General features: G+C 28.0%; 1 protein-coding gene across 1 annotated transcript in view; it reads right to left on the bottom strand.

Annotated features, from left to right (window-relative positions):
- LOC100169221 (ALK tyrosine kinase receptor) overlaps positions 1–21,615 on the bottom strand; it is a 446,893-nt gene that overhangs the window by 379,754 nt on the left and 45,524 nt on the right. Inside the window, exon 2 of the mRNA XM_029485932.1 lies at positions 9,447–9,956. Within this exon, the coding sequence (XP_029341792.1) occupies positions 9,447–9,849 (403 nt within the window). The 5' untranslated portion in view covers positions 9,850–9,956. The remainder of the gene's footprint in view (positions 1–9,446; positions 9,957–21,615) is intronic.

Here is a 21,615-nt window from a genome sequence, read left to right as displayed (position 1 = left end):
TAAACATTTTATATATATTAGTAAGCCCGAACGGCTCTATAGGGTCTTTAATATAAAAAAATACCGATATTTATTGAACGAATTTATTGGATGAAAAACTTAAGTTGGGCCGTTCAACCTTTGGTAATTTTGTAATTCATAAGAATACATTATAATAATAATAATTTTAACGCAAATTAAAATTTAATTCCATCATTTTAAGATAGCTAGTGAAAAATCATTATTTTTAAATTGTTATCGACTGATTAAGAAAGTTTCAGAGAAGAAAATGTACATGTTTGATAAGTAATTTTAGTTGTATTCTAGTTACCTACCTGAAAAACTTATAAAACATTCAAACTCTAATGTTTTGTAAATATAACTATCATGTATCAGAGACTCAGTGTAAGTAATAATTTTTAAACTATTTTTAAATGAACTTTCCAAACTCTGTTCGTGAATATTATAAAACATGCTCACTTGCCGGAAAATTCTTGGAAAATAATAGAATTTAAACAGTAATATAGAATAATTTGAATCAATTAAATAACCAAAGGTAGTTTGAAATATTCTAAGAAAATATCAACCACATGGCCACGTGGGCATTAAACAAGAGCACTAAGTAGGTTCATAATATTGTGTTATACAATATAAGCCAGCTAACTTTTTGAATCATAAATAAATGTACAAAATGTTATTATGATATTATATATTAAACATTCGGATGAATTATTATTTTAGATAATAATTCTATGAAGATTTCAGCACATGCATTTTTGTGCATAAAACGTATTTGTTATAGAACGGTTTTAATTAAAAATTTTGCATAAAACCACATAATGTAGCTTATTAAAATTGAAACTTAAGACTTTATCTGGAGCTTGACAAGTCCTGTGTGTTAAATATTTAATTGTTAAAAAAATTACATTATAATTATTCCCAGACAGAATTTTGTAATGATAATATTATAATAGTATTATAATAACGTTATATTAATATTATTCGTTAATGTTATAATAATATTATTAAACAAAAAATTGCTGTGTGGGTTATTATTATTTTTTTTTTTTTTAAGTGCAATACTTTAATATTTTAAGTATCAACTGTTTCACGAGTAAAACTAAACATAGGTGTGTTGAGTTCAAGATAATATTGTTATCTATAATTTTTTTAATGGGTTTTTTGCAATAAATTCTTCATATTTTATTTTGTGGTTCAAAATTATCAAAATTAAATTATATAAAAAATATTCAACATTTGTTTTGGCTGGTTACGGTTTTATTTTTAATTTTCACATCGATTGTGTACGAGTAAATGGCTAAGTAAAAATATTCACGTTGCATCCAGGCATTTTCAATTTAAAAATGAAATAATAACAATAATAATTATTATTACGGAAACCATTTATTGCTCATTCTTTGTAGTAGCACTTTTCATTCATCAATTGTTGTTGGAAACGTTCAGTACAATAACATTACTTATTTTTATTTTCTTTAGAATAACAGCAATATACCAAATCGCTATTACACTCTTTACTCGATTCCGTATTTCTTCCCCATTCATTGGCCTTCATAATATTATTATGTACCTATTCTTTTTACTGATATTTTTAACTGAAGTTTTTTTTTTATTATCTTCCACATGGAAACTGCCATTTTACGTACAATTTGTAAAGGTTGTAAACAAGCAATTATCTATTTTGTGTTTTTCAAATTGAACATGTTAATGTTGTTAACAAAGTTTCTACAATTTTTGTATGCGTACTCTACTGAAGATCGTCATATTATTTTCTTGCTATGTACTTTTTTAACTTTAATTATTGTTTTTTGATGTTGATGTACAGTCTCGCTTATTAAGATTTACTCGATGGTAGTTAAAAGTTTCAATATCCATCACTTAAAACCTTTTGATACTTGATTACAAGCAGGTTGAAAAAAAAAATGAAAAAAAGCGATAAATTATAATATATATTATATAACATAAGTATAATAGATGTTCTTTAGAAAAAAATAATATGGTACTATAAACTAATTTCACTTCAAATAAACTTATTTAATAATAATAAATACCTTATAATTCTTTGATTTTGCTTTTCCAGGAAAACTCTAAAGCAATTTATTTAAAAAAAAAATTAAATTAGTTTAGAACACATGCCATTTCATTTTAATATAAACCAGAGATGGGCAGCTCAAGCTTACCAAAGGGCCAGTCACCTTTTTCCGAATTTGACCAACGTTACTCAGTATTCTGAGGATTTTTATTTTTTTATTTAGCACCCATAAATTTCCAATTTTTTTTATTATTGATAAAATAAAAAATGTAGAAGATTGGGATTATTTTTTTTTATTTGTACACCAACTATTGTACTTTTCTATTCAATTTTAGTATTTTTTTGTGTTGTTTTATATTATTTGAAGTGTCATAATATAATATAAAATGTAGGTATGCAGATTTTATTTTTATTACTTAATTTTATATGATGAAATATGTTAACTTTAAATGGATATCGATATTTTACAGTGTTATTAGTTGTGTAGAGAACACTGGGTACGATTGTATAACTTAGGTAGAAAATATTTTCTAAATAAAAAAATAAAAAATAAAAAAAAAAATACTCCAGTTGTAGTATATTAGGTGTTTACTAATTTAACTAGGTAACATATATGCGGTTACCTAGTTTAATTCTATAATTCATCAATGGTCATGGCTTATAAGAACCACTGTCTTATCTAAGCTTATAACTTATAAAATATAGTTAAGTATGAATTATATACATTTTTTTTTGTCATCCAAAAATCCCTTTTTTGCATCTAGATACGTACACAAACGGTTTGTTTAATGTATGCAAAATTCATCTCAACCACACACAATTCTCCATTACGACTACCTTATTATTGTTATAGTCATTATTATATACTCTATACGTATTTTAATAATAATATTGATTTTGAAATCTCAGTGGGTGCGTTTGAATATATATTTTTATTTGATCGTGGTTCATATGCAATGAATATAATTTATATTAACATTTCAAATCTATTACTAATATTATTATATTTCATACTTGTTGATTAAACCACTATAATATATAGCAATAACGCAAATCAGCCATTTGGGAAATCAATATTTTTTTTATATCAAATGAAATGTAACAGTATATATTTTTTTTTAACAAAGTTTCTTAAAATTTACCTGACTTCTCATGCGTTAAAATAGCAATACCCAACTTTTTTTTAAAATGGAAGCTACCTATTTTTCAAATAGATTGTTATTTGACTTTCACATAATAAATGTTTGAACCAACATTATATTACCTACATCATGATAGTTAATCTAACCTTTTTTTTTACCTCAAGTCACAATATGAATCGAAAAACTAGATACATTAGAAATTAATAATCAATCTTTGGTTGAAAATATGTAATGGGAATTTGTATTGTATTCGGGTTAGGTTCATAAGTTAGGATCCATGATCCAAGATATCGATTAAGGAGTACACAAAATAATAAAAACTTAAACCGTTACTATTTGAGTTGTCTTTTTGAACCATTCTTCAGTCTAGACGTGATCATCATAAAAATAAACTGTTGGTAAAATATATAGTATTTGTTATTTAATTTATTTATAGGGGATTATTGTAGATGTATTGTAAATAATTTAAGATGTTGAACGTTACTTTTATGTGAATACATAATGTATGAAGAAAATTAATCACTCTAGGACCGAACTGGACTGTGTTTTATTATATTTCCTGTCCGAATATCCTGGTGGAAATTTGGGTAGATAAACGAGTTAAGTAATAAAAAACTTTCGTACGTATAAGCGAAAAATATCTAATCATGATATAATATTATTTTGAGGGTATTATTATACGATGGTAGTTTTATAACATAACATAACCTTACGACCAATAATGTAAGCTTGTATTGTGTATCACATATTATTATTATAATAAAGTTTGGACGATGGCTAGAATTCCCTATTATTTATTATTTTGTCCATGGCTGTTAGCCGCACGGAGGAGTGGTTTGATAGGTGTGGAGGGGCGAAGAGAGATTCCACCACCCTTGAAATGAAGAAACCATTTGGATTCAGAAATTATAATTAATTGGCGTGAATTAGATGTTTCGTTAGGTATACCTAGTAATTATTTCTCGTTTTATATTTTCAATATACCTATCTGACAACCAGCGTTTTTTAAAAATGTTAAAGCTTTTGAAATTATTCAACAGTAATAAATTTTTAATGAATATTGGTGGAAATTATACGATACATATAAAGTACCAAATGGATCATTATAATAATATAGGTAATATTAATATGTTAATAAATTATCATTCGCAATTCACAATGCACGTTTTTACGATCGGTTTGTTTTATTCACAATAATTTAATTTATTTACCTAACTCTAATCTACCGTTCGATAAGTTTCTTTTTTCTTTTTTAAACAATAAAAATATTGAGTTATTTTATATTTATTATTGTTTAAGAAAATATATTATATACCAACAATTTTCAAATTTATTCAAGCGATAATGTATTACGATTTTTTGACCCAACGTCTTAGCATTAAAGACTCCTTAAGTCCTTTAATATTTCAGTGAACAGAAGATGAATTTTACTTAAAATACAATTTTACACCAACTTATATTTTCATTTAGTTATGTTAAAAATACTTATAATCCTTTTTTAACTCTGTTATTATAAATATTTATTATTTATCAAATAACACATCCAATAATCCCGGATAATAAATAAAATATTGGAAAACGTATTGATATTAAATTTCATATTTACCTATCTCCCTACAAAAAAAAAAAAATAAAAATGTAAAAACCTATACCTACATGTATCCGATAGCTGGTATATTCCCTGTGATCAAAATCAGTTCAGTGCTGTTAACAATTGTGATTATTTTAAAATGTTTAGTAAAAGGTACTCTTATAAATATATTACAACAGAAACGGAATTATAGGATTTATTTTGTTTATTACCTAACTATGATAATATATGTTTCCTCTCTGTAGTACCTATATTTAACACTATAACATATTTTAATATTATCACCGGTCACCACCTTTAAAATTTTATTACGTCTTTCTCGAGTCAAGTTATATCCATGATAGTCGGTATACCTATCATTAAAAATCATAAATATCATGACGATTGAAGCGTAATTATTTGTTTTTGTTGTTTCTTTAAATTCCGAACAGCATAATAGGTATTATATAATTTATTAGTACTCCGATTTCATAACACCAAACCGATTCATTTTACTGCAGAGCACTTTCGATACACATAGAAAATATATCAAACAGACGTGCATGGGGAGATATATAATTTTACTAGCGATATTATTAAGACAAAATATTCACCCCATGTGTTCAGCGTTTTCTCTATTTTACACAAGTATACAATACAGCAAATTTGAGTTTTATAGAACCAATTTTGTGTTGTAAGATTTATATTAAAGAAGGTAAACACATTTTTTGTGTTTGTATCTACGTTGGTTACTTACGATGTTTTAATTTTAAGATTGTTATGAACATTTTCATTTTATAATATTTTACTTACCTAGTCATAACTCGTTGATAATTGATACATCGTAATAATCAAAGTACATACACAAACAATTTTCTCACCTTAAAATATGATAATCACTCCGTTTTAATTAATAATACGAGTAATACGATACCAAAACACAGAAACAAAATAATTAATCAAAGGTATTATCAAGAACCCAATAATACGTTAATGTTCACACCAGCTAATCTTTATTCACAACATGAGGTACGATACTTCCATTATATATATATATAGTATACACCATGTGTGCTATTTTTAAGCAACATTTTCATATATTCTGACGCCGTACCTAGTGATAACAGTGCGTATCTTCAAGAAACTAAAAAAATATCATACTTAAAATAACTTTCCACATATTATGTTTAAAACCAACCCTCCAAAGATACAAACGTGCATTAACTATCCAAAAAAAATAGACGGGCAGCACGTGAACTCCATGCATAATGTGACGTGGAGTGACCTTGAACCACTCACAATTTGGCAAATACCTTTGTGTAGCTCAACACAACCTATTGAGAACACTGCCGAAACACAAAAGCTAAGGTTAACACCAGAAATCAGCTGTTGAAAAAACTAGCTCACACTAAGCGGGATACAGGCGTAAACCCTTATAAGAACAACCTATCTATTACCTAGTCATCTACTATAGGTGGTGTCTGTCCAGCGAGGAAATCGGCGGCACACGCGGAGAAGATTGACGTGGTAATCGACCGCGAACGAGAAGACTAATAATAGATGTTAGAAACACACCAACACTAATAAACTATACGCATGCTGTAGCTCTACCGGATATACGACGGTAGCAGAAGTGATTTTGCAGACGAAGAAAGAAAAAAAATGAAATTTCGGTGAAAGACACCCACTCTATGGATAATACATACCACGAAATAATAGATTTAAACATTGCACTTCGTATGGGAAACCTAGTGAACGCAAACCTACTAATAGAGGGAAAGAGATATTCACAGAGGAGTACCAATTACTATAAACATATTTTGCGCATCATTGTAAATACAAATATTTTTCCTAGTCATTATTTTAATATTATCATTATACAAGTAGTAAAGGAATTATTCACTACAATTAAATAGACATAATATGTCAGTGACAGTAAGGAGTATGGCGTTACGTATGGTATTTTTTTTTATTACAAATACACATACGATAATAATTATACCATTTCTTAATGTAAGAACATTTTTTTTTACGTACCCATCTTCCTATATAATATATAATACCTATATAGAACATTAAAATTACGTACGAGTATTTGTTTAAGCTCGGTTTTCATAAATAAAATATGTACCTAATACATTCGTATTGTTGTACCGTAATGTTATTATATTTTTTTTATTTACAATCAAGTGAGTTATAGCAGCGAGAGTTGCATAATACATTTTTCTTTTTACAAAATAATACGTTTATTGTTATAGCATTTTCATGTACACAAACATTTCGAAAAACAGTGCTGAATTTAATGTTTCGAATTTATTCCCAGGAAGGGCACTAGAGTTGAGTGCAAGTTGTGCTTTCCGGCCGATAAACCCGTAAAATGGCGATTGATTAATATATTAATACCTGATGTCTATTATTTTTTCAAACTATTTTAAAGATTTTTCCTCAATCTCTTAATTTATTAACTATTATCATGCTCTTGAAATATAATATCTCTATTTGCTATTTCAACACGTCTTACTTGGATCAAACAGTGACGAGGTTTCCCATGTAGAATTGTAATTTGTGACCACATATTTTTTAATTCATAAATTAAATAATAAACGAACTTACGGCCCTGTTATTCAATTGCAGAATGTGAGTAGCTCCCAAAGATACAAATTATAGAAATTATTAAGTTATTAATTATTACTTATACTGCAGTTTTTTTTTTTCAAAAGCACGCAACGTTAACAATTATTTAGATAAATAATTCTAAATTATAATAGTTAATATAAATATATACTATATATACCCACCATAATTTCAAGGCAAGACATCGAATAAATCTACTTGTAAAAGTAATTTGACTTCATTAAACAAAATAGATTACACAAATTCATTCCTTTTTTGGACACTTTTTTAAACACGTTTTTACAATAACTAAAAAGTTATTGAATAACAAAGACGCGTGATGTCTTACATAATATTTTTAGATTCTGAGTGGAACGATGAATGTATTGATTTTACAATGATGTGTGTTTTTTTTTTTAATTTTTTAATTTTTTAATTTTTGTGTCTGTGTAAGTAGTGTTTAAGTAGTCGAAATAATGCTTCGATTTTCAACTTCAGTATCTTGTTCGATTGGAAAGTGAATATCGTTGGTGCATTGGGGAGGTCAAAATTTAAAATTACCAGTAATTTTCAAAAGCGCCGTGAAAAACAAAAGAAAAATTAAGGAAAAACGGGAATTTTTACGCAAAATCGATTTATCACAAAATTGAATTTGGTTTTTGGTGTAACTTTAAAACAAATGACCATAGATACATTAAATTTTCAATGGTTGTTTATATTTCCATTTTCTATACACGATAACATTTTCAAAATATTTTGATTTATTTTGAACTGTTTAGAGACATTTTCATTTTCCATTTTTTTTTCTATAAATATCAATAAAGTTTTATCTGTTGGGCCAAAAAGTGTAAAAATTTAATACAAAGCTCCTGATATATTGTTACAATATCAGTTGAAAAATATTAAAAATACATGGACACAATTTTTTTTTATAAGCATTTAAAGATCGAATTTTGACAAAATTTATAAAATTTTAATTTGAATAATTATTTTGTAGTGAAAAATTTATAAAATGTTCAACTTTTGTATCTAAGAATTGAACATTTAGAAGAAGATTCCACGTAAGTAATTAATTCTGTTATAAAAAAATCTAAAAAATACATTTACACAGTTTACTTTTATAGTCATTTTAAGTTCAAATTTGGACGAAATTACATATTGTATAACGCGTTATAAGTACCTAATGGATATTGTGATATGATTAATTTGGAATTTATTATAGGTACCTATTATACGTCAATTTTTTTTTAATACCATATATAATATTATGTCTTATACCTAGACTAACATATACCGTCTCCGCTCAGAATCGTTTTTCTTATACAATGATATTGTATCATTGAATTCAAATTTAATACCATCCATTATACAGTGACCCACTTGTAATCTACTGTACAGCAGAGCGACATCCACTTACCCACCTTTTTTTAAATTATAAATTATATTATTATAGGTACGTATGTATTAGGTATATTTTTTTAAGAAATTTGTGTAGCTAATAACAAACACTCGGATTGGCTAAAAACTAAAAAGTGGTACACTGGTACCCATTTTAAACTACTCAATTGTTTAGGAGAGCGATTTTAAGTTTAAAAAGACCTATTTTCTATATTAATGAATATAAAATTTAAAAATAAAAATATTTGTTCTACGTTAAGTAAATATGGTTCTTTTTTTTTTTTTACTTGACGAAAAAAATACCATAAGTAAAAAATGTCAGTTAGAAACCAAAACAGCAAAACAGTTGAATAGATAGTTGATAGACAGTTTTGGTTGTTAATTTATTTTTTGCACTTATCTACTCAAATATTTTGTTCTAAATTTATGCGTTTGGTTGTTGTGGCAATATATCCGAATGGGCCTTAGAAAACTAAGAAGGGAAGGATGATTGATCTCAAGTAAGTTTCTTATGAATTTAAGTATGTATTCATATTTCTTATCATATTAGTATAGTTGTGTCGGTACGACGGACAAAATAAAGATGATATATGTTTCGTCAATAAAATAAAACAGTAGGTATCATCGCGTCTGCCTACAGTTTAGTCGGCCCTCTGTATTGTGACTATCTTAATATTTGCATGCGGGTACTTACCTCTTTGTCCTGGTTTCTCGGCGTCGTCGCCGGGCGGGAACAAGTAGTCTTCCGGCATCACAGCCACAGCTTCATCCGAGGACACGTTTCGCAGCCCGTTCGGCAGAGGGTCCCACGTCCACTGACAGTGAGGGTCCAATGTGCACGTGTCGTCCACGTAAGACTTAATGCGCTGCATGGTCAACAGGCTCATGTCGCCGGTGGCCGGAGACGGTGAACCCGTGGGCACCGTGACGCAGGCCACCACGGCCCACAGCGCTACGACAGCGACCAATGGTGGCTCGCGACACCGACCACGGTGGTGGAGTTGGTGTTGGTGACGTTTGTGGTGACTGCCGTGCGACTGGTGGAGGAGGCGGCAGAGGTGCTGTTGGTTGTCTCTGCAGTGGCGGTTGGACGTCATGGCAGTCGCCGAGCGTCGATCACTGATTCGAGATCTTCGACTTCGGTGGTCGTGGGGTCGTCCCGTCTCCTCTGCACTCACGCGTCCGACAGTCTAAAGACTGACACCTGAAAAACCCACACGATAAGAACTATATCTTAGAAAACAAGGACGTTTCATCACTGGCGTTTGTTTTTCCCCGAGGATTTATCCCAGGAGACAATCTTATACTCAAGGTATTTAACAGGAGTAGTCATTACTAGCCAAATCATAATATTATTGGTTTTGTGAGTTTGTAGCAAGATAAATAGATCTTTAACTTATTGTAAAAATAGTTTTCTTAATAGTAAGCTAGAATTAAGTAACAAAGTATAGTTTTTTTTAAGCTGTAGTTTGTTTAAATATATTATTTTTTTTTTTGCCTTCTAAAGTAATTTTTATTGCATTTTATAGTATTTTCATAAGCTCTCGTCAATTAAAATACTATTAATTATTTTTTTTTTACACTGCCTGTAAATTTCGTACTTGATGATAATATATTAAATATCTATGGGTTCTAGATTCTAGGAAATGCATTTGTAGTAAAATGTATTTTTTTAAATAACCAACATACTACGAGGAGAATGATAATGATTTCCACCATAAATATTATCAGTATGTACCTACTGGAACTACCATGTTAGGTAACAGTTAGAATGGTATTCAGCAACATAATTTAATGGTGGAGGAGGGGTGTTATAGTAGTCTTCAACACATTTTTGTGGTTATGTTAATTATTTCCCAAACGTCTAGACAATAAATGTATCTAATACAGAGTTGAATAAATTTGCGTGGTTTAGAAGATTGAAATTTAAAAAAAACATAAAAAATCTACATTTTAGTTTTAATGTTGCATAATATTTCTATCAACGATACTAAAATAGAAAAATGTTTTTTAACGATAAATAGATTTATTATAATACTGTAAATTACATTTATGAAATTAATTTAGTTTGTTGTGAGTGATGAACAATGTGGACTGCATACACGTTTAATTAAAATTTATAACTGTTGTAAACGCTTTTATACGTTGCAATACAACTTGTATTATTTGATGTACACCATCGCACATTACATATAAACAATTAATAATTATAATGTACATAATACGGTTTTATAGTTGGTGTTATAATTGGTATTGTTATAATGCCTACAGATCAGCAGCTATAACGGCGGTAACAACTGAAGCGCATCGAACCGTCAAATAAGATCGATGTAAGGTATATTTAAAGAGTGCACCTCTGGGCTCTGTTGGAATTTATTTATTAAATAATATAATTATTATGTGGCCGTATTTTTCATTGTCAGACCGAATCATTGGCTACTAGTGTCCAAATAATATATTGGTACTGCCCACCAGAAGATCGATGTTTGATAATATTACATTCAATTCGATTCTAAACGTTTAAAAATGTCAAACGTGTGGTGCTATTGTTACCTATGGAATGATATTTAGTTTATTTTTAAAGTCCGTCTCCTTGACCGCACACACGAAGACTAATGAAATTCAACATTTTTCAGATTTATCACTTGAATAACCCGTAGCAAGATAAGATTAAGCTTATGTCGTCTGCTAGGACGATCGACAGTTGCAACTGCAATTATGGCTTATCGAAAATCACAGCTGTTCGGCTGTGGGAGAATCTCACATTATAATAATATGATCAACGCGTCAGGTACTTTGCCGATTATTGTCGTCCACTGCACTTGATATATTATAGACAAGAGAGAATCTTAAGAGAATTGGTATGTATGTGTAGGTACATGGTAATACCTATTATTATTATATACTATTGTTCTCCTAATACTTTTAGAGCGAGTGCAGAAGTGTTTTTCATCATCAGCCGCTTTTATTTCAAAAGTTGAATATATTCCGCGTGATTACCTCCCTGTAACAAATCAGTTTGGACTCATTAGTAGATAAACGTGTGACAGCTAACTTGTTGTTCTTGTGAAACTTGATGGCTGGACACGTTTATGCTCCTTCTCTCATATCTGAAATTAACTTTTAGAGTTCCTACTCATCCCGCAAGATCTTACCTACGTTTCATTTTCCTTTCTTGTTCATAACACTATTATTAAGGCATGAATAATACAGTTGATCGGATGAAGCCAATGATCACCCTACGCTATTCAGATTATAACACATCATTTTTAAGAAAAATTGTGTTTTACACTTTATAATATATTTTGTTGATTATTCATGATTGTTATTTGTTTAATTGATATTGGTATTATTATTATTATTATTATTATTATTTACTTTTTCGTCTAGTTTATTAAGTTTAATTTTGGTAAACTAATAATATTTATTTATGTAAAATTGTACTATTGAGCTTAATTCCCGTTTATTAATAATAATTAAGCCACCGGTCCATCACTTATTCTTACCAGCAATTGTTTAGGAAACACAGATTACTAATTATTATTTTAAGCATAACTTCAAATGAAACGGAAAATAATATATTGTACTTGAATCAGTTAGGTCGTAATTTGCGTGTCAACATTTGAAAACAACATGGAACGTTAACACCTATGCAGTAGTTACCCGCCGTGTGACAATTATTATTATGGTACCAATCAACTACTTTGATGTTTCCTTGTGTAATACTAACAGATTGTTTTATTCAATATGATGGAAATAAGATAATATATGAGATTATAAGAGATAATAATAATAAGAGATGGCTGACGATAGCTACTATAATACCTCTACAATACCTGAATATTATAAAAGAGGGTTGGTCAACAATTAGACCTTTTCACCGGACTCTATTGTGCAAGCGCCTACATTTTTAATGTACCTATATGTTTGATATTTAATTTTTAATACTTTGCCATGTTTTACAAAATGTTTAAAATACAGGATTTCTAAGTATGTGTTTAAAACTGTACAATGATTATAAAAGTATAAAATATAAATGCATTATGCATTTGTAGTGGCGTGAAAGCAATAATACTTATAATATTGTTATTTTATCTGTTTTTTGACAGGAAAGATAGGCATAATAATATAATAAGTGGTGGCAACATTAAATTTTGATCACGTACTGCAAATTTGTCGACATGCCACTGGAACAATGTTCATGCGTAAGTGCAATCGTACATCTATTAGTTTGTATACCAATATGCGTTTTCAATTGAATGATACTATATCAACTGTAATAGACACGACCTATTGTAATACTGCACTTCGGCTATGCACTTATCACAAAATACACAACATATACTTGAATATAATACACTTATAATAGTGACTAAAGTGCAACTATAATATTATTATATACTATAGTGAGTAGTAAATAAAGTTACATTGATATTTAGTATAATATCGTTAATATTCCCCCTCCGTATCAGTGGCGCAAACATAGACCGATTATGAATTTGTGGTCGATGAGCCTTGGAGCCAGAGGGCAGCATAGGGAAATTATTTTTTCATCAAAAATCCGATTATTCCGGTGAAAATTTACGAACTTTATTATCTGAGAAAATATTAATATCATTGACAGACACAGCGACATTCCGAGGAAAAAAATATTAATATTAAAACAACATTAATCGTCGTTGATTTTTGGATTAGCTATAAGATTATTAGATACTTTTCGGCAAAACTAATATAACATGAAAAAGTCAAATATTGAAAGAAAATAAATCCTTTTCGATAGTTGTACTAATTATAGTATAAATTGCATTATGAAAACAATCATGATAATATAATATAATATAATAGGTAGGTATATAATAAGATGGGTAGAAGTTTTCCAGAAGAATGTTTCTCACTTATTATTTGTTTGGTAGTTCAGATAACAGTGGCTACGGATAAACCACCACTTTCCAAATTGAAAATTAATAATTATTATAATAATATGAAACATTTTACGATAAAATGAATGACACAATTACGAATTATTATAACGTAGAAGCAGACGTATTGCAACAAATTAATTTCTCATAATTTATTCTTTGATGACTTAAACGACTTGAAAGCTTGATGAATTAATCATTGTACTTAACTTTTATGCAATTGTCTTAACACGCCTTTTAACTGAACTTTGTTATAAGACGTGTTTATTGTTAATATACTGAATCGCAAAAATTGGTTTATCGACAAATATCGTATTACTTATTTTATTTTATTCTGAATTCAGATTTTATGAGTAAAAATGAACTGTTCAGCCGTCGCAAGCGTTTGGATTTTCCATTGGGACCAAAATATTTTTCGTTCCACCACAAAATACTATACTATTTTTACTAATAAATAAAACGCATCACATGAAATACTTGAATAGTGTAATCGGATATTTTGTATACCTATTGAGAAGTGAGAGAAAGTTATTGGTTTTATTAAAAATTATTTTTAACACTTTTTAGCAATTTAATGTATACTTTTAATATATTTTATAAACGTGAAATTTGAGGATCAAAACATGTAATAATTAATATGTCAAAAATGTTCTAGTAGGTATAAGTTTCTTTTTAATTATTATAACAACCGAAATGGAAAATATTCAATTTATGTTTTCGGTATTCAAATTTCAAAGTAATTGTAAATAACGAAAATGAGTGAATACCCAAATTGGAGTGTTAACCTCATTACACTAATTAATAATCATTACTTTTGAAAAGTCATATTATTGTTATTAAATAGTAATTTTATCAACTCGTTGAATCCGTTAACTTTTCTAATTATCTTAATATGCCATCATATTATAATATTCAAATACATTTTAGAACTAAGAATCCAACTAATTTTTAAGCAAGTCGTATTTTCTTTGCAACGAGAAGACATTTATTTTTTCTTTAAAACTTTTCAAAATGATTTATATCTATTTCATTATACATGTTTCTATAGTGCTCCTACTCCTTACTGGTCAACTGGTCGCAATATTATACCAATATACTACATGATATTATATCGGTATCTATGAAATAGGGTCAAACTCTGACATATTATAGTGATGGGTGTTATGTAAGTTTGACCATTACTTTAGTAGTGCACTGATCTAATAAATATATACATAGTAATATTATGCTTTTGAATTTACAAATATCTTAACAATATTACCATTTGATTACATAGGTATACCCGGTAATACTATACCGTATACATAGGTACTTAATTACTAATATTGAACTTATTAGTATGCGTGTATTATACGAATATTATAACAAATAGCATGAACACGTTTTGTTCTGGATCACCTCTCCCCTTAAATTTTACATGTAAATGCATATAGCACCAGATCCCAGACACTTCTTTGAACTCGAATTAATAATGATATCGTTAAAGACAATCCGCAGTAAATATAAACCTAACCAACTTTGTTATTATTATTTCTGTCATCACCATTTTTTTTGTTTCTAAATATAATGGGAGAATGTAAATTTTTTTGAGATTCTTATTATGGGGCCCGGTATCAGTTTTCCAAATTTTCCGAAATTCTATAAAATTTGAAAATTAAATTTACATTTAAGTTTCCTCCATAATTATAATACTTTTCTACTAATCTAATATGTATTTAGGGGGGCCTTGATAGGGTGTATTATATCGAAACAAATTGCTTCACGAGAATAATTCTCAGGCCTTGTAGAATTATCGGATTTTGATAATTATTTTTTTATCTTAAAGAAGAAGACCGAATCGAACTCAGCTTTTAATTTTATTTCAAATAATGGCAAAATATAATTTGTAAAAAAACGCTCAAATTGATATTATTTTTGAAGACATATTATTATATAGTTTGAGATTAAAATATTGAAAAACGGAGTTCGATACGGGCTTGAGAATATTACCCTCTATTATAGTTGAAAAAAAATTATCAAATTTGGCTGGTTCTACAAAACAGGATCATTATTCCCATAGAGCGTATTTTTGTGTACAAAATTACATTGACAACGGATGCCTTAAGAATTTAACTAGTTTTTAATTAAATCGTTTTTTTTTCAAATCAAGATGTTTATTTTTTATTTTTTTAATACAATTTTTAAAATGATTCATATTATTTTTATTACCTATGCATGTTTCTATAATGTTCCCTACTCCTTACTGGTCTCAATATAAATTTTACCAGCATTATAATATCGTTATAACAGTATTATATCGGTACCTACGAAAGAGGGTCAAACGCTGACACAATATTATAAGGGTGGGTGTCTTGTAAGTTTGACCATTACTATAATAGTAGTGCACTGATGCTATTTATATACATAATAATATACTATTGAATTTACAAATATCTTCACAATACTACCGTATGATTATCTATAGGTAGGTACCATACATATTTTAACTCTAATATTGGACGTATTAGTATGCGTGTATTATCCGAATATTATGACAAGTGGAATGAATATTAGTTTGTTTTGGATCACCTATCCCTTTAAATCTTACACGAGAATGCATATATCACCAGCTACCAAACACTTTTTTGAACTAATAATAATTATAAACCTAACCAAATCATTATTATTTTTCTGTTATCGCCTTTTTTTTATGTAACGAGAGAGATACCATTTTTCTGAGATTCTTGTGGTCAATTTATTAAAAGTATACCTATTAGCAGGTGTATTATGAATATTTGTGCTAATTTTTGCAAAGAATGATTGCATTCTTGTTCAAATCGTAATCGTATGGTAAAAAACCTTCAACTGGATAATATTTTAACTTAATAGTTAGCACTATGTTTGTTTAATGAAATGATTAGGTAAATGAAAAATACAACTTTCCTTTTGAATGACCACAATTAACAGTTTGTAATATTCGTGGACATGGGTGTTTATTATATCAAGCTATATTACACGATTGTCATCTACTATCTTGTCTACTTAAACTAAATTTATTAGATTTTATCGGGCTGTATGATCTGATAGATACATTTTAGAAATAATACAATTTACAATAACACGGATACCTCATGACCAGTGAAAGAAAAACTAAGGCACAATACTTGCGGAACCGAACCCTCAGTCAAACACATAATCACAAAATGCTTCCAGTAAGTAGACGAACTCAGCAGCCTCAACATCCCCAAAATCCTAGGGTCAGTGCGAAACTCAAACCAGACATGGTTACCATCACACGAGTTTTAAAATTCTTAGACAAAACTAAATTATGCAATAATACAAAAACGAAATTACAATATACTATGTAATCATCACTGTTCACACAGCCTCACATTACGGTCAGCACGCGACGGTTTTGAATATCTTATACAATGTAAATATGTTTTTTTTTTTTAATTCAAGAACGCAATTATTTTTTAAGATTCTTTGATTGCTAATTAAATACACGATCGTAAAAAATTAATGAAATTTAAAGTATTCATTAAATATAGGCTAAAAAATACAATTGAATAAATGCAAATCTAAAGGTTTAAATAGTAATATTTTTTTATTATCATTGTTTACACTGATATTTTAATTAATCAGTGCCGTCCGTTCCGAAATATAGCAAACGCTAATTTTCGCTGGAAGTGTATTTTATAAAAGTAATTTTAAACGCTGTTTATATAGTGTTACTCGGCAGTATAATTGTTGGTCGGAATTACGTCAACGTATCGGAAGAGTGCAGGACAAAACGATAAAAAAAAAAACTCCCTCGCCTTTTACTATACTATTTCCCAATAATTTTGACACCCGGGACAAATCGGGTCTCTAAAAATGACCATTGCGATAATTTCCTTTGGTTTTAGCTAATATATAACCAAGACACAGCGATTTTATAGAAAATAATTATGTATTTATAATATCCACCATAAATGTGTAGACACTAACTGCTGACTTAATTCAAATAACAATTTTACAGACCAATACGCATTAGCTATAGCCTGCAGCGAGTGCAAGAAAATCTACCTTTTTTTCAGCAGATAATGTTTAAATAGGTCAAGTTGATCATTACGGTCCAAATACTTCGTCAACATAATATCATGAAGTCGATCATAAATCAAATCTAGTCACGTTAAATGCATAATAAAAACCTGGAACTTTTGCTAAAAGCTATATTATGTTTTTATATTTTCATTATTTTTATAAAATGATAAAAATATAAAGCTTAACATTTTTAAATTATAACAAACTTAGCATATTATAATAAAAATAAAAAAATTGAAAGTAAAAATGTAAAAAGCTTTATTGATCCATAGGTACACATAATATCATTAATTACTGAAAAAAATTTGGATATTTATTTGACAAATCAGAAACATTGCGATAATAAGTTTGTGAAATATACAATAAAGATAATAAATAAAAATAATGAATTGGAACAAGGATAAATTATTATTATTGTAAAATAACTCCATTAAAGTATTTAAATAGCTCAGACAATAAGTAAATAATCAATAACTATCTAATAATCAGATATAACAATGTACCAGATTAATATATTAATTTGTTTTAATGTGAACAAAATAATAGCCTAATCTAAGTGATTCGTAATAATATAGAGCTAATATTTCTTTAAGGTTCACTATATTAGTATCCTATAAATTAAAAAAAATGTTATCTTGAAGTACAGGCCAGCCTTCGAGAAAAATTAATATTATACCAACAAAAGTGGTTGTAAGTGGTGGTTTTCTGTCTTTGTCTAACACACGTGGAACATAGGAATTTAAACATGTTTTCATTTCAACATACCGATTGATCCACTGAAGTGATAGGAATTTAAAAAAATAGTTTTGAATTTGTCCTCTAATCTACTTAAGATTGAGTTCCCTAGACATTTCGTTTTTTTGATTTTATTTTATCAAAAATTTAAATATTATTTAATTTCCTTTTTTAGTACATTTTTTTAGGATTTAGGGGGATAAGATCAAAAACGTGGATAAGGTCAATATCGAGTAGACATGATAAATCTGTTTCTAGAATTCTTAACGCTTCATTAGATCAATCGGTACGTTGGAGTGAAAACACGTTTAAATTCCTATATTCACGTATGTTAGACAAAGACAGAAAACCATCGCTTCTAATCCCCTTAACATCGACAATACAAATTAACTTGAATAATATTTCTCAAAATACTGATTTAAAAAGAAGACACGTGTCCTTAGTGTGTTGTTTTACAATCCGTGATAACACATAATTTAGGTACACATTTACTCTACACCGTTGTCTATTAATTTGAACTAATTTTTAATAAATTATGTATAGTTTACTTATTTGTTGCAAGCTGTGTTGAAATTCGTTTTTTACTAGTTATAAAATTCAATGTATATATTTTCTAAAGTAATAGGGAAATCTAAAAAAGTAGTAATGAAGTAGTTTTAATTTCAGTTTGGTAAATGTTCTAACATTATAGATAACTACTGGTGTTCGAACTAATGACGTTCTGACAAATTACTTTAAAATCTTTTTCTATATCTTTTTTACACGCTGAAATTCAAAATAATAAATTCGTTTTCACAGAATTATAGTTTCATTGTATATCTATTTAAAATACAAAATTGTATTTTCATCTTAAGTTATCCCATATTATTTTAATTATGTCAACAAATTAGTATTATCTGAAGAATTTGTATTACCATTTTTACTGAACTGATTTTGCATAAAGAAAATATATGCTTAAAAACAATATTTTACTTGTATATTTTGTATTTACAAAATGTTTCCCTGAAGCAATAAGTTTTAAAAATAATATAATAATATGCTCAAAATGGACTAAATACATTATAAAAAAATAACGTGTTTTTCATTAATTTCTTACACGATTTAGTTGAAGAATTGCTATTATTCATTAATAGAAAAATAAACATCGGCATAAAAAGATATATGCGTCTGAATAGTAAACCTAAGTGCAGTTTTTTAATGTTCATACTTTTTATTGGATTTATTGGTTTCCAAGTTCAAAATGATTTATTTCAACGATTTTTCTTTCTATATTTTAAATTGTTTAAATTTTAAATAATATTATGTTAATTCAGAGGCATGGTCGTTACTTAAATAGTTTTACAAGCAATTTTCCGTCACTGCAATGTCCACCTTAGAATTATAAACAGTGCTTTTCAAATAACCAATTTACAAAAATATATAGCCGATCGTACTTGTATAGGTAATATTATAGTATTGTAATTTACTGTAGAAAAGCATATCACAGACTCTGAATAGGTACTCAGTTTAGTAGTTATACGTGTATGTTAATAAAGTATAGTTACTTCATATTTACTTTTATATACTTATATGTATTATAATATGTCAGTATGTTATATTCTCGTAATATTTAATTTTACTTTTAGCTTTTCGTAATGAACTTCACTAGGTACTTGTAAAATATACTACTCATGTGATTATAATTTTTATAATAGGTACACTGCAAAGAGTAGGAATGAATATAAGACCGAGAATAATAAATGAATTGATTAAATCTAAAACAGAGCCGTCGTAATTTAGTTTCCCTAAATGTTTAAGTTTAATGTTGTACTGGTTAATCTGTATAGTTTACAGGTGAGTCATTAATAACAATGTACAATTAATCCTCGGTAATGGTTGTTGTAATTAAAAAACAATATAATATAATTTTAGCGTAAAAATAAAATCTGAAGGAAATCCGAGATCAGTCATAAATGGAATATTAGGTAGGTACTTAAATAGAATATTCATGAATAATAAACTATATACATTTCCGTATAATTTTGTACCAAAATTATTTTTACATAAGGAATGTAATAATATATACATTGAACACGACTAGCGTGCTGTCTACTTTTTTTTTTAATTCTATTATTTATTTTATTCTGAAATTCGCACGTTATGTACACAGTGTATGTACATAGACAACGTCAGCACGTATATTATGTAATGTATTTTTTTTTTATTGTTTTATGAATTATACTTTAACTATCAATATTTAACAACAAACTGAGGGTAGAATCACCATCATAAAAGGGGGAAAACTAAAATGTAATAGTGATGACAACAAAGTAAATCAAAATGTGCGTATAATTTATGCATTGTTCGAAATTATGGTACACCAGTGTACATCAATATAGTTATTAATTTGTGAAAATATGAAGTGTAATGACAATGAATATAGTAATTATAGCCAATAGGTATTGGCAATATATTATGTTAGCAAGGTTGGTAAGTTATCTTATTTTTTACTTAGTTTAGTTAAGTAATTATAGAACAATGTAAGTTTGTTTGTGAAAGTCACAAGTTCAATATAAAAATAATAACTTAGCTAAAATATATTTTAAATGTAGTTTATGTTAGAAAAAAAAATTAACTTATCGTGACCATACAATTAATTAACTGATTATAGTATCTACATGTCTACATACATTACCGAAAACAATTTATCTCATTAAGTTAGAAGTTACTTTAGGGAAAAAAGTAATTTGTTATGTAACTTATTTACAAATTACTCCAATTAAACTTTTTTAACTCGTTAATTACACGCCTTGGATATAAACCTATGATTATATGGACATCGTCTCAAAACGGAAAACTACAGAAAATACTTCTATCGATATGGACAAAAAAATTCACTGCGTAGATTTACACTTTTAGGACGAAAACATTGGTGACTCGAAGTCATGGGCCAGCCAAAGAATAATATTGTTTAGGTACTATATTTTGATATTATACGATTATAACATCATGAAACGTAACTAATATAATATATAAGCTCGATTTGCGAATTCAAATTTATTTTGCGTAATAATTTATACGGTGGGGGGAATGAAATATTCATTGTCAAATATTGGTGGTTGTGAATAAAATATCGAAAATCTGGCTTCTATACATAATATTATA

This window comes from Acyrthosiphon pisum, chromosome X (assembly GCF_005508785.2).
Source record: "Acyrthosiphon pisum isolate AL4f chromosome X, pea_aphid_22Mar2018_4r6ur, whole genome shotgun sequence".
NCBI lineage: Eukaryota > Metazoa > Arthropoda > Insecta > Hemiptera > Aphididae > Acyrthosiphon > Acyrthosiphon pisum.
The sequence above is the reverse complement of the archived record's forward strand: the minus strand, read 5'-3'. Positions and strand labels throughout refer to the sequence as shown.